We start from the raw sequence: 13,652 nt of genomic DNA, 5'->3' as shown, positions 1-13,652 counted from the left end.
TTAACAGTGCTAATGGAAGCAGTATCAGTTTCATAGTTGTAGTAGCAGCTCAAAGTTCCGGGTTTATTGTATTGTTTGCTCCTGACACAGAAATAAAGTAACCAAAAAGTATTTTTGTACTTCATCTGCTTGTTAAACTATTTCCCCCTGTATTTCAGTTCTCCAGTCTACAGTATTTGACCTTTTTTCAACCTGGCATACATTCATACATTCTGAAATATCACAATTCCTACTTCTTATGAAATGGCACATACATCAGCATACTATCTTTGAAATATTCTTAAAAATACAATGATCCTGCCTCATCGCTCTCATCCTACCGTAGCATACAGGTGATGTGCTGTAGCGTGTAACTGGAGTGGTGCAACAGCGTGTGCGTTCGGAGTGTGTGAGTGTGTGTGTGAGTGTGTGTGGCTGTTGCTGGGAGCTCCGGCCAATCAAAGCCGCAGCGCTCTCGTGCAACTAGTTTGGGGGCTGGAGAAGCATGACATCACTCACAGCCGCGACCCTCTCCGAGAAAACAAAGAGTGAAACATCTCTGTCTCACTACAGGAAGCAGCAGGCGACGACGGTCTCGTTTGTGCTGTGATCATCCGGAAAATACACCGGGAGTCTGTCACGATCCTCCGGCGTGTGGAGCGCAGTTTGGGAGGGGCGTCCGTCCGTCCGGGGGAATGGCGGATGTGGAGGCCGCCGTGTCTTTGGAGTGGGACCGCGGTGATGGAGGTTTAGCACAATAACATCTCAGTTCATTTGATTTCATGAACACAGTTTAGTTTGGTGCTCGTATTTGTTTGTTAATTTGTTTTGCTATGGATCCAGAGAAAACGCTGACATTCTGTCTGGGGCTGAAGGCTGTGGAGGTAAATGCACTGGCACACGACACACACACACACACACACACACACACACACCGCTGGCAACAGCTGCTGCAGAGCAACATGCTTCCCTCGGCCTGTTGTCAAACACTGGCCCTCCGCTCGATCTGCACCCTTCTGCTGTCTCATCGCGTCGTTGTGTCTTCTGATGCCAGACTAAACATTAAGGAGCACTGCAGCAGTTTCACTATACTCAGTTCCCCTTTGCATTTTTTGGGGGGGAGGGGATCAAACATTGTGCTTCAAATATACCCCCCCCCCCCAAAAAAAAACAACAAAAAACAAAACGTCAGTTAAGGTGATTGGTGCCTAAGTAAACCTTTAGGATATTTTGGGAATCATTCTCTGTTTCATAAGGTGATTAAACTTGTAAGAAGGGGTTCAAATTAGCATGCTGTCAGCCTCCTCAGGGGATTGTAAATTATTTATCATAGGAATGATAACATCAGCACATTAACTTTGTGGTTTGAATCTGTCAGTATCAGGCTAATGAGCCGCTGTTTCTATTGGCCCAGTTCTGCTCAAGTCTCTTCTTCTTTGCTTAGCGCATGATGAGGGAACATCCTGGTAAATAGAGGTTAGATGGGCTTTGCCAGATGCGTAGGAATCAAAGAAAACATGCTCAGATTCGCAATGCTCACGTGTGTTTTTCAGCAGGTACAAAATGTACAAAATGAGAAGCAACTGAATCATTAAATATCGAATCAGTAAATATAAGCCGAACCAGTTGTGGAAAATTAGATTGCTGTTAAAAATCCAGTCTTGTTTATCTCTAGTTCTCAGTTTGTGCTCACTACTTGTTGATCTGTTTCCCACAGGTATCTCAAATATTTCAGGTACCACTATGGTGGATTTGGATCATGATTCATGGAACTTGATACACACGCTAATGCGAGGTCCTTGCCAATATCCAGCTCTAATACAGACATAATAAACAGCTTTTTATTGTCAGACCCTGTTAACCTGATTCATTCAGAAACAAAACACTACAGTTGCTGGTTCAGGACAACCAGCCAAACAGACCTGCTGATGATGTTCCTATGATGTGTCTTTCCACCTCATTACTGCCACTCAGGCACAGTTACTTTTCAACTTATTTCAAAAGTATAATATTCGATCACTTATCACCTTGATCGTACATCACATAATTGCTTTGCTGTTGCCAAGGTAGAGCTGAAATATTGTCCGGTGTTGTGGCTTTACTGTGGGTTTTTATTGTTGTAATTGTCGCAGCCTCTCAGTTCTTCACATCACCTGTGATGAGTAGATGAAGGTGTGTGTATGGTGATGCAATGGTGACCCCTTGTGGGGAAGTCGTATGTGATTAGCGTGTGGTCCATTGGGAAGTCATGTATGCGCTTAATGTCATGTAGTTGGTTTATCACTAGAACTTGGCTCAACAACTCCTCACGTCAGGTTTCTAACCGTAGAGGAGGCGACTTTAGGTTTGGGGTGAAGTGGTTTGGGGGAAAGAGATCCTGGGTCCCCTGCTGGAACTTCAACCTCCATGAACCAACCGTGTGTATGGTTTACTCCATGATGGGAGAGGGTTGCTACATAGCTAAGAGAGAGGGTGGTTCTTCAATCCTCAACCTGAACCTGGGTGGGAGGGTTAAAAAACACACTCTCTGATTGCAAATTGAAAGCATACACTCAACTACAGTGATGTCACACTGTGGCGTCACCTCCTTTTTAGGGGATGCGACTATATGCCCCCCCCCCCACACACACACACACACACATACACTCTTCCACAATGAACCTCTCCATTCTCCAGGTGAAATAAGGTGTGAAACGCTGGTCTTACTTGCAATAGATGTTTTTTATTTTATTCAGCTCAGACCAAAAATTGTCAGTACAATGAACTTTGGTGTATCAGTGAAATCTACAGTTTTCCAGTCTGCAAAAATGATGAATTTTGTCAATATTTAAACACTTTTGAGGGCATTATAGAATAATAAGTGCCATTCGTCCCTGGTTGTGTGAAAGCTTTTCATAGGTTGCCAAGTGTAAGGGTTCCTCATATGGCTAGTAGTCCAGTAGTCCTGCAATCCAAACAAAACGAACATTTGTTATATTCATAGTTTTAGCACTGTGTGTGTGTGTGTGTGTGTGTGTGTGTGTGTGTGTGTGTGCGCGCGCACGCACGCATTGTTGATTTCTGGCTCATCCTTTTGTGAGGTTTGTTTGTTCACTAGCATGCACGCTGGCTGCAGCGTAGGACCAAAATTGTTCCCTATGCGGACAACATAGCAGCAGCCAGTTGTTGACAAAAGACCTCTCACTTACATGGCTACAGGCCTGGTTTATAAAAAGGCGACGATCCTATGGCGTCTCTGCATCGCTTTGTTTTGGGGGTTTTTTTGATGATGGCCTCGTTCAGCAGCAGCTCACACACATGCACGTGCGCGCGCTCACACACACACACACACACACACACACACACACAGGCAATTGTCTCCTTACACGCTGTTGGCCTGCGTGACATTAACGGACACAACTGATGCAGAATTTTGACAACTGTACATAGATTGGATTGAATTTGAATTATGATATAATACATATTGACTTCAGCACACTGGAGGCCAATCAGTTTAAGATCATCACTTATTGTAAAGGTCAGACTGTCCGATGGTTAATGGTCTCCTGCTGAGATGCTGCTACGAAACGATCGATTAGTTTGCTGGCAAAATATGAATCAGCAACAATTTTATAGCAGATGAATTTTGTGAATTCGGACCTCATCTGTCAAGCACTTCACAACTCTTTTGATTATGTTCTCTTTTTAAGCAAATATGCCGGATCGCAACCTTGTTAATGTGAGAATTGGCTGCATGTCTGTGTTTATATCTTTAAATCTGGACTGTTACTGATCAGACTGAGCAAGCCACTTGGAGACGTCACTGTGGCCACGGGGAATTTACAACAGCTGTTTACAGACATTTTATTTCAAGAGATTTTTCATGTAATGAAAATAATGATCAGTCGCGGCCCCAGACTGTTTCATTTTTAGAGCTCTTGCACGCACCTTTGAAAAAGAGAGGCATAGTGGGAGGGAGCACCTAAGGTTTTCAGATCATGTCTGGGATTCGGTGCTGCCTGTCTGCTGTCTCAACCCACACAAAGCAAAACAGGTTTTGTTTTTTTGTGTTTTTGTTTTTTTTCTTTTTCAAAAAGCCCTTGACCTCCCTCTCTCCTTGACGAGGCAGAAAGCCAAAAGTGTTCTCAAATCGGGGGGGGGGGGGGGGGAGGCCTGTAGTGTCTTTATTTCAAATGATCACAAGAATGACCTTTTTTTTGAAAAATCATGTCCTCTTGTCATCTAAAACATGTAGTACATTAAGCGTCACATAATTTTTCCCATCTAAAAGGTCGTGTTTGTTTTCTTCTTTTACCAGATGACCATGTCCCTGGAGGGGCTGGATCGAACTGAAGCAGCCACGGTAAGGAATTCAGCATTCAACCACAGTTCATTTCATACCACCAGATAATATGAAAACATTGTCCACATGAGTATAAAAAAAAAGCCCTAAAGCGGTGCATGACCACCGCTGTTGCCATGGTAACACATATAATTAGCCGTTAGCACGTCTCGGTTTAACTCATGTATGTACATAACAGACATATCAAGCTCTTTGCAGCGTTATTTTCGTGGAGCATTGAATCCTAATTTTGACTTTTATTTTACAGGTTTAGCTTCACATTGCAGCTTTTTCTCCCCTTGACAGTTTAAATATTTCTCTTTATTTCTCATTTTAGGTGGCTGTTCCTCAGAGGGAAGTTGACATAGTACGTACTGTTAATAAGGTGTGAGATATTTGAAATCATTTTTTAAAATTTTCATTATTATTATTATTGTTATTATTATTATTATTATTATTTTCTACCATCAAACATGGACAAAAAAAGATACCCAGACTCCCGCTAGAGGGCTGACTGCTAGTTAGCTTAGCTGCTAGTAGCGCAAAGCACTGAAAGCACTCACTTTTATCCTATAATGGTCCGTGCCCACATTAACAACGGGAGTGTTTATATTTGCCTTTAAAAAAGCTGACAAAAGAAAACACTTTCTTGTGAAAACTTTCTCAACAGCCCCAATGCTATCATTCATAGCAGCAAAGCTAACTAGCGCTCTGCTATCCAATAGTGGTCTTTAATGCTCATACAGAGGAGATAATGCATCTTTCTTCTGTCTGACATTAAGAATGATGTACAATAAGCGTACTTGATGTGTGCATGTTCCTTTTTAGCTGCATTAATTAATATTTAATATCAATAAGGGATCAAAATACCTTGTGTAAGGAATCTCTTGGTGCTATTCTCACAGAAAAAGATAACCTTCCAGTGTCTTAACCTCCTTCAGCTCATGGTTTTGATTTCACGGCCTGCATTAACTCGGTCTCTAAGAGCCATAATGGAAATATTCAGATACATCCAGTGTATGCTACCTGCGCTGTAAAGAACATACCTGTGACAGCAATTCTCTGCAGTGACATTTGCCTCGTGGCCATATTGTGGTGTGGTGTTTTGTCCACCAGGTGGTGAAGCATCACGGGGCCCCTGGTAGCCAGCCTGTAGTCAGTCCAAAGTACTGTCCCGGTGTCAACAACAACCCAGGTTACCTCTGTGAAACCGGACACTGCTGTGGAGAGACAGGCTGCTGTACCTACTATTATGAACTCTGGTGTGAGTCAGCTGCCCTGCATCTTCTCCTTTTTTGGGTCACAAGGAAATAGACATAGTTTGTGACACTTAAAAACTTCTCCTGCATGCAGATATGGACACACAAATAGAATTTCTCTTTAATATTGAGGACACTTTGAATATTATCCACTCAGAAAAAAGAAGCTGCTTCATTCATCAGACCAGTTATAGAGGGAAATTGTAGTGTCAACGAATAAATCCACAAAGTCAGACATCTTTCAGAACACCTCACTACCAAAGACCAATTTAACTGATCAAAAAGATCCTCAATCAATTGATTAATGACTGTGTCCTGTAGAATACTGAAAGACTTTAACCTTTTAACCATTGTTGTAATCTAGGATTTTCAAAGACACAATTCTACGTAGTCTCAGGTGGCTTTAGGATGTAATTCAGACAGCACCATTGAACATTAACGTTTGTCCCCTTTGTTTGTTTTTTTGTTTCACGCTGGCTTCGTGATTTGCGCTCTGCAGGGTTCTGGCTGCTGTGGACAGTGCTGATCCTTTTCAGCTTCTTCTGTGCTTACCGCCATCGCCGGGCCAAGCTGAGGATCCAGCAGCAGCAGAGACAGAGGGAAATAAATCTGATTGCCTATAACGGAGCCTGTAACTACCCTTCCTCCATGCTGGACCTCAGTATGTGAAATACCTAGTTTGTTTTTTAATAGTAGTTTAAGTGTCAGGGTAGTAAATTGGTAAATTGGTCTGAATAGGCTCAAAGTTATGTTGTTTTGTCTTAAATACATTTAAAGCTAATATTTAATTTCCAGATGAACATATTTAAAAACTAACAGACATGTATATTTAGTTCATTAGTATACTTAGTAGGCCAGAGCAAATCGTAATATTTAATCATTAGGTCACCCAACATCGGAGATATATGTTGCTGTGGTATGAGAGATGGCATAGTAGCATAGAAATGACCATAACTGAGTATTTATGTCTTTTCATTTAAGGTTTTCTGGCTTCCTTCAAGCTGCCCTCTTATGAGGAGGTGGCGGCGCAGCCCAGTACACCTCCTCCGCCTTATAGCTCTGTCTTCGCCCTACAGGGAGGTGCCATGGTAGGTCCGAGCTCTTCTTACTCTCATCATCACCACCATCGTCACCCCTGCCCTCCTTATCTGGGCCCTGGTCCCAGTGGTCTGACCTCCTCCCAGAGCTCTGACAACTACACCAGCTGCTCCTGTGAGTCCTGCTCCCTCACCTCCCCCTGCAGCACCTCCTTCTCCGTCCAGGTGACAGACGAGACATATGACAGCAGCCACATCTCCACACCCAGTGAAGCAGGGGGCGACTATGCTGGCTTTCCTAGGGTCAGCGCCACCTGCACACCAACTTCGTCCTCACCGCCTCCATCACAAGTTCCCCCTGATGTTATACCAGCGGTGGCTCCAGATGTCATCCCCATACAGCCCTCTAACAGTGCTGAGGGAGTCTCGTCTTCAGCTCCACCGCTCTCTCTTCCTTTGCACTCTCTTAACAACTCTCGTCCTTCTCGCCATCCTCGCCACACTCTCTCCCCCCTCATTCTATTATCTTCCCTTCCTGCTGGTCAAATCCAGCCTCTTGTTTTCTCAGACCCACTGGGAGCTGTGGTCGCTCAGAAAGAAAAAGATGAAGAAGCCTCACCTTGTGGCCTGACTTCCAGGCCCACTCCATCGCCCCCCAAACAGGCTTTCCTCTCCTCTAATGTGTCTGTTTTAATGCATTGCAACAACAAAGAGGAGCAAAAACCAGAGAAAGAAGAGGAGGAAGAGGAAGAAGAGGATGATGAAGAGGATCATTTCCGCCACAGGCGGCTGACGGGTGATTCAGGCATCGAGGTGTGTCGCTGCCGCGTCAAGAGAGAGGATGAAGACGATAATGGAGGGAAAGAAGCAATGAAGGATAGGGAGATGCACGACAGCATGGACTGCTCGCTCCGGACAAAGGCAGCTGTCTTATCACCTCTCCTGGACGACTGTGCTGAACACATCGCCTCCTCATCCTCCGCTATCTCAAAGACAGGTGACACCATCATCACGGTGGAGTCCTCGTAAGATGATGGCCAGTGTTGGCGAGGATGTGTAAGAAGTGAGGTGTTGATTCTTAAAAAAAACACCTACACAGATCAAGACTAGTAGGTGAAAATCACTGAAGTTAAGTCTTGGAGGTCAATTTTGGCTGCAAGCGGATGGACAGGATGAAGTTGTCTTGTTTTCACTTGAATTTGAAACAAGAACCCCCTGAAGAGTCTGGCGTGTGAAGATCAAGATGTTGCAGTAAGTTCGCTTGAGGTTTTGGAGAAGGTTTTTATTTTCTCCTCAAGTGATTAAAATACTTCTCCATCTCCTTAATTTTCTCACATCTACCCATATTAGCTTTTTTACCAACAGTTTGATCTCAGATCCTCTCTTTAATTTGAATTTCCCGTCTCTCTCTTGTCCTAGCATGATACTTTCCAACTCTTTCCTTTCTCTAAAATCTTTGGGGTGTGGAAGATGATTCAAGTCTGCAAATCTCTCTTCAACAAACACTGTTTTCAATCTCTTAATCTTTGGTGATAATTTCTGTTAATTTCTTGACATATGCAAGGTGTTGTGGAGTGAGAAGAAAATTCTTCATCGAAAAAGGTTGGGCAACACTTCCTTTTCTAGCATATTACACCCCTAGTCATGTATCATCCCGGATTTGTCATCACCAACACTTGAAACGTGCCATTTTCTTGAATTTAAAAAAAAAAAAAAAGAGCAAGAAAATCTCATGTAAAACAACAGCGCGTGTGTTTCGCCACATCATCCTTCACAGTTATTGAAGCGATTTATTTATTTATTTTTGTATGTCGAATTGTTGCTCCTTCTCTCTGTTGGTCAGAGGCAATAATGAGAGAAAGCAACTACAATTTAAAATGTTTTTATATATTTTATTTTGTGTTTTTCGCTTAGAAAGGTGATTTAAATGATGCGTGGGTGGGAAAGCTTGACATTGTCAGAATGATGATAAACTGCAGTTTCAGACTGTGACTGTAGAAGCGATGTAAGTCAACACATTCCTTGTTGACATTTTTGCAAGACAATGTTAATCTGATCCCGCCATGAACGGACTGTTCAGTTATTTGTTTATTTTTTAACGTGGCAGAAACTTTAAGCCTAATCCCATCACTGATAATGAATGTAAAAAATTATGCATCGCAACAAAATATGACATTTGACAGAAAACATCTGGACAAGTGTCTAAAACTGCAGCAAGGCAATGCAATCTGCCAGGCATGGGTTTCACGTCCGTCCAAGTCCGAGTTACGATTGCGCTCAACATACGAAGTGGAGTTCCAGCGTCACAGGTTTGTTGTTGCTGTGACTAAACTCCTCATCATTTTTTTAGAGTTGGACTGATGAACATCCCGACTGATCTCTTCTTTTTTTGTCCGTAAACTAAATCCTCCATTGACGTGCACTCGAGCAGCAGTATTCACTGGGGGAGCGCCTCACTGACCGTCAGGATGAGACCCGAGATCGTTGCTCTTTACTTCCGAGGATTATGTTTGAATAGCACACACATATCTCATAACTGAGTTCCCTGTACAAAATGTATTTGAGCAGAGAACAAGCCTGAGAAAAAAGTTACATTTTGTACATATTTGTCTTGCTGTAGTTATGATTATCTGCAGTTTGTTGACCAGAGGCCCTTTTTGTACAACTCTGTTGTGTCCTTTGCAGACTTAATGGATTAATGCTGAAGGCAAAGCTCTCAACTCATGTTTAGCTCTTCGACATTGCCTCCGTTCAACAATATAATAATCTTTTTTATGAAGACAAATGATGAACTCATCGTGTGTGCTTCTAGGGAGTACAAGAATGTTTGTGTTGTAGTTTTTTAGGAAGGACATCATCTGATCATCTGCGTTCTTGTGCGGTGACTCTCAGAGGTGACAGAAATGTGTTCACCCTCTCAAGATGAACGCCTTTTGGCTACTGCACTTTTTTTCCCTTCGGACAAAAAAACCCCCCGAGTTCATTATTAGTTTAAGCTGATGTAAAAGTCTAAGGTGCCTAGAAGAAGAAAAAAAAAAAGAACTTTCCGTTTGGCGTTCTATATTTCATTGCTGCTATGTGGGTGTGTTCTCTGTAAGTTGTGTATAGTCGTACCTCAAATGGGTAAACATTTTTTTAGCTTAGCAGTCTCAATAAAATATACACAGTACACGTGAGACTTGCAAAAATAGTATTTAGCAATAGTATTCACACTTTTTTCCTTACTCTAGTTGATGCTGGTTGAGAGGAAATTAACAGTTGTGAAAAAAAGACATTTACCTCTTGATAATTGATCCGTACGCTGTGCTGGGCTGAGGCCCTTGATTGTATAAAACACAGCATTTGAAATGCCTTTGGATTAAGGTTTCTCCCAAGTGCAAACAGATAATCTGGTTTTACATTCGTCCCAAATTGTGCCACTCATATGTTACCATTAACTTAAAAAAAAAGCTGTTCTGCAGAAACTTCAGACTCCTCAAAAACAACTCTGTCCGTCTGTAAAAAACATCATTCCTCACTGCATGAAAAAAAGATTTAAACTATGTAAAGTTACCAGGAAGTGATGTATTCTTTAGTCCACCTGGACAACATGATTTAAAAGGATTATATACAAAATGAGGTGCATACCTCTGTCAAGGAGACCTCAGCCAAACCCAAAGTTAAAAAAAAAAAAATGCAATTTGTTTTTTGTGATATTAAATATATTCTGACTTAAATGTTACTGGGTTCTTTGGCCCGTGCTTCACCCCTCCACCAAGTTTTGTGTAAATCGACCTTGTAGTTTTTGTGTAATCCTGTTGACTGTTAAGTGCTGAGAACTTCACCTCTTTGGCAGAAGTAACAATGTGTTAATTATGCTGGAGATGATTGGATACACAGAGAATTCTTGTTCAGTTATAAACACATTTAAAAAATATTAAGGAAAAATTTGTCATTGATTTAAGAGTGAGACGGCACGGTGGTGCAGTGGTCAGCACTGTCGCCTCACAGCAAGAAGCTTCCGGGTTTGAGCCCCGGCTCCAGCACAGGATCTTTCTGTGTGGAGTCTCCATGTTCTCCCTGTTCCTGCGTGGGTTCTCTCTGGTACTCCAGCTTCCTCCCACAGTCCAAAGACATCAAGAGGGGACGAGGCTGATTGATACTCTAAACTGACTGTAGGTGTGACTGTGACTGTGAATGGTTGTCTGTTTCTATGTGTTGGCCCTGAGATGGATTGGTGACCTGTTCTGGGTGAACCCCGCCTCTTGCCCGAAGGCTTCTGGGATAGGCTCCAGCCCCCCCCACGACCCTTATCCAACAGGATAAGCAGGAGATGGATTTAAGAGTGAGAATTCATGATTTTTGACAAGATAACAGGAATATGTTTTATTACAGATATAAAGTACGCTGTTTAATGCTTCCTAACTTTGGCCATATTCATTATTAAATTGGTATTTATTGTCCAGTACAGGATTTTCAGAAGGCTTCTGAACTGTATTGAAGACAGTAAGATTTTTAAAAATGTCTCAATTCTTTATTTTCTATCTTTGATGGCTACCACTGTGACTGAAAGTAATGGTAATATGTGAGTCACAAGCTTGGGCTTATATTGCTCTGATTTCCATCTTAGACCAAACTGATCTGAGGTCAGAGTATATGGAAACAATTTTATTTGCCTTGTCTGCAGCTAGTATGTATAGACAAAATGCCCAAACTCTACCCTCATTGCCGCTGTAGGCCAAGGACTGATATAAGACTGTTACCTCGCTGAGTTTTGACTGCAAAGGACTGTTTACTTCTCCTTATCAAGATAGTATTTACTCTATATTTGTACTGACTTTATTTTGTAACGCTGAAAATCAGAGAATTGACTAAAGCCCACATTGCTATGGCTGAACTAGTTTGCCGTGAAAAACAAAACACGTGAGCCTGTTGATTCAGGATAACTCAAGACTGTTTGTCTCCAGAGAAACCGAGCGTTCTCCTTCGACCCCTGCAGCTAGGAGACGGCAGGATTTATAGCAGCATCTATGTTTGACTCTGTGGAATAGTTCAGATTAATATTCAAAGTGTGGTGTTCTTTAAAGGTATCTTTGTGCAATTTTACCTGCAGCTCTTCAGTGTGTTGTACGCATGTGTGAGGGAGTTCTTGTCAGCTGTGTTGTGGTGTTAAATCATTGTCGCTTATTATGAGGCCAAAGTTGATTGTCCCTGTTAACATCGTCTATAAATATCCAAACATTTTTACGTCATCATGACTATAACAGTTGATTTTGAATTTGCTGTAGAGCATTTTTGATGTATTTCAAACATTTGTTCGGGTTGCACATTCCTTGGTGCTTTTTCCCCTCCAGAATGTGAGATTGTATTTAGGTTTTTTCCAAGACATTTTTTTTTTAAATTGCTGCTTACTGAGATTCTATCATGTTGAACACAGACATCAGTGCTACTTTATTCAATAAAAGTGTGGATTTGGTGTCAAAATAAACTCTTAAGTGCTACTAAATGTCTCAGTTTGCATGTCTTTTTCAACACACACACACACACACACACACACACACACACACACATATACATATATATATATATATATATATATATATATAGTCATTGATAACTGGTGTACTCACTTATTGTGTGTGTATCTATCTGTATCTATATAGATATCTATATAGATTTTATTTTAAATGTTTTTTTGCCTTCATTAATAGAACTAGGGTTGTTTTAACATTCAATGTGAGAGAAAAAGGGAAAATAACGTGATTGTGAGCAGCTAGATTCTAGCATTCGATACTAAGCTAACTAGCAGTCACCTATCCTGTGGGTTTCAAGGGCTCCTTTATTCAAACAGAGGAGAGAAGGGTCTCTGTCTGCTTTTTGGCTCTAGAAATGATAGAAAATGAACATATTTCCCAAAACCTTTGCGTGTACCTTTAAGGTGAACTAAAACCTCCCACTGGTGAGGAAGTGTCACTGTGACTCAGGATGAGTCAATAGGCAGCAGCAGCGCTCACTATCAAAGCTTCATTTTTAGAAGAATAGACTTAAAGAAAAATGAATTTGTAACATGCAACCGTTTCTAGATTCATGCACTGACTGACCCACTTTCAGTACCATGTGCTCCTAAAGGGCCCGCTACGTGATATTCCAAGGAAGAAAATAAATCATCTCTGTTTTTATTCTTCCTTGAAGAGCACAAAAAGACAAATAGTTTGCCCTCAATAAATATTTTTATGGTACACAGACTTCAGTAGGAAATTGCCATCTGATACCCAGGGACTACAAAAGCTTAAATAATTGGATGTCAGCCACTGATGTAATTGAACATTTGCTTGGAGATGTAATGCTCCACTAAAGCACAAAATCATCTGGAAGATTTTTTTTTTTAAACGACACACGAAGATGAAAGGAAAAACATTTTCATCCAGCAGTATCACACAGGAGAGAAAATATGAGTAATGATTCCAGTCAAAGCCACATTGTCGTGAGCTGTCATCACGGGGTTTTAGCACCATCTACTGGTGTGAGTTTTGATTACAAAAATATTTCAAAGTTTGTCTGGCATGAAGGAAATGTTACAAGGCTTGTTTCTCATTAAACTGGTCGACTGGTTCCCAGGATGACCTGATGTGTCTTAATTTTGACATTTTAAAAACAGTAAGACCAAACAGAAGAGGTGGACAGGAACATGCTGATGAGATGAGACAACCGCACTGCAGTTTTCCATTCAGCCGATTCGGGTTTTTTTTTAAACAACTTGCCAAACTATAAACTACGTTTGATTCATTATTATAAGTTGTTTTTTATTTTTGTCAATAAAAAAATATCATGATCATCTAATATTTCAATGCCAGAAAAACAAAATCAGTTATTTTTCACTTAATAACATGAAAAGTTCATTGTCGTGACAAGAGGCTTTTCCTGATTCAACAACAACAACAACAACAAAAACGTTCATATTAGAACTAAACACTTATTACAACTGGTATCAGTATAACTGTTTATCTGGTTATAACATAAAACAAACATACATTTTAAAGGCTTGAAGTCGTTCAGTTTTAAATTCCGGCCCACTAC

General features: G+C 41.2%; 1 protein-coding gene across 4 annotated transcripts; it reads left to right on the top strand.

Moving 5' to 3' along the window:
• Positions 1 to 397: 397 nt before the first annotated feature.
• LOC147257611 (uncharacterized) lies at positions 398 to 12,069 on the top strand. 4 transcript variants are annotated; one of them, XM_086211632.1, is made up of 7 exons: positions 398 to 726; positions 823 to 863; positions 4,277 to 4,321; positions 4,638 to 4,667; positions 5,417 to 5,564; positions 6,059 to 6,220; positions 6,541 to 12,069. In XM_086211632.1, the coding sequence occupies exons 1-7, from the start codon at positions 675 to 677 to the stop codon at positions 7,623 to 7,625; spliced, it is 1,563 nt and encodes a 520-aa protein (XP_086067758.1). In that variant the 5' UTR covers positions 398 to 674; the 3' UTR covers positions 7,626 to 12,069. The 4 variants fall into 4 exon arrangements, with proteins under 4 accessions (XP_086067758.1, XP_086067757.1, XP_086067759.1 ...); XM_086211631.1 differs by having other exon boundaries at positions 4,638 to 4,685; XM_086211633.1 differs by having other exon boundaries at positions 398 to 863; positions 4,638 to 4,685.
• The last annotated feature ends 1,583 nt before the right edge of the window (positions 12,070 to 13,652 follow it).

Source organism: Aulostomus chinensis, chromosome 8 (genome assembly GCF_037954235.1).
Source record: "Aulostomus chinensis isolate RoL2024-O1b breed Wild chromosome 8, RoL_Achi_v1.0, whole genome shotgun sequence".
Taxonomy (NCBI): Eukaryota; Metazoa; Chordata; class Actinopteri; order Syngnathiformes; family Aulostomidae; genus Aulostomus; species Aulostomus chinensis.
The sequence above is the reverse complement of the archived record's forward strand: the minus strand, read 5'-3'. Positions and strand labels throughout refer to the sequence as shown.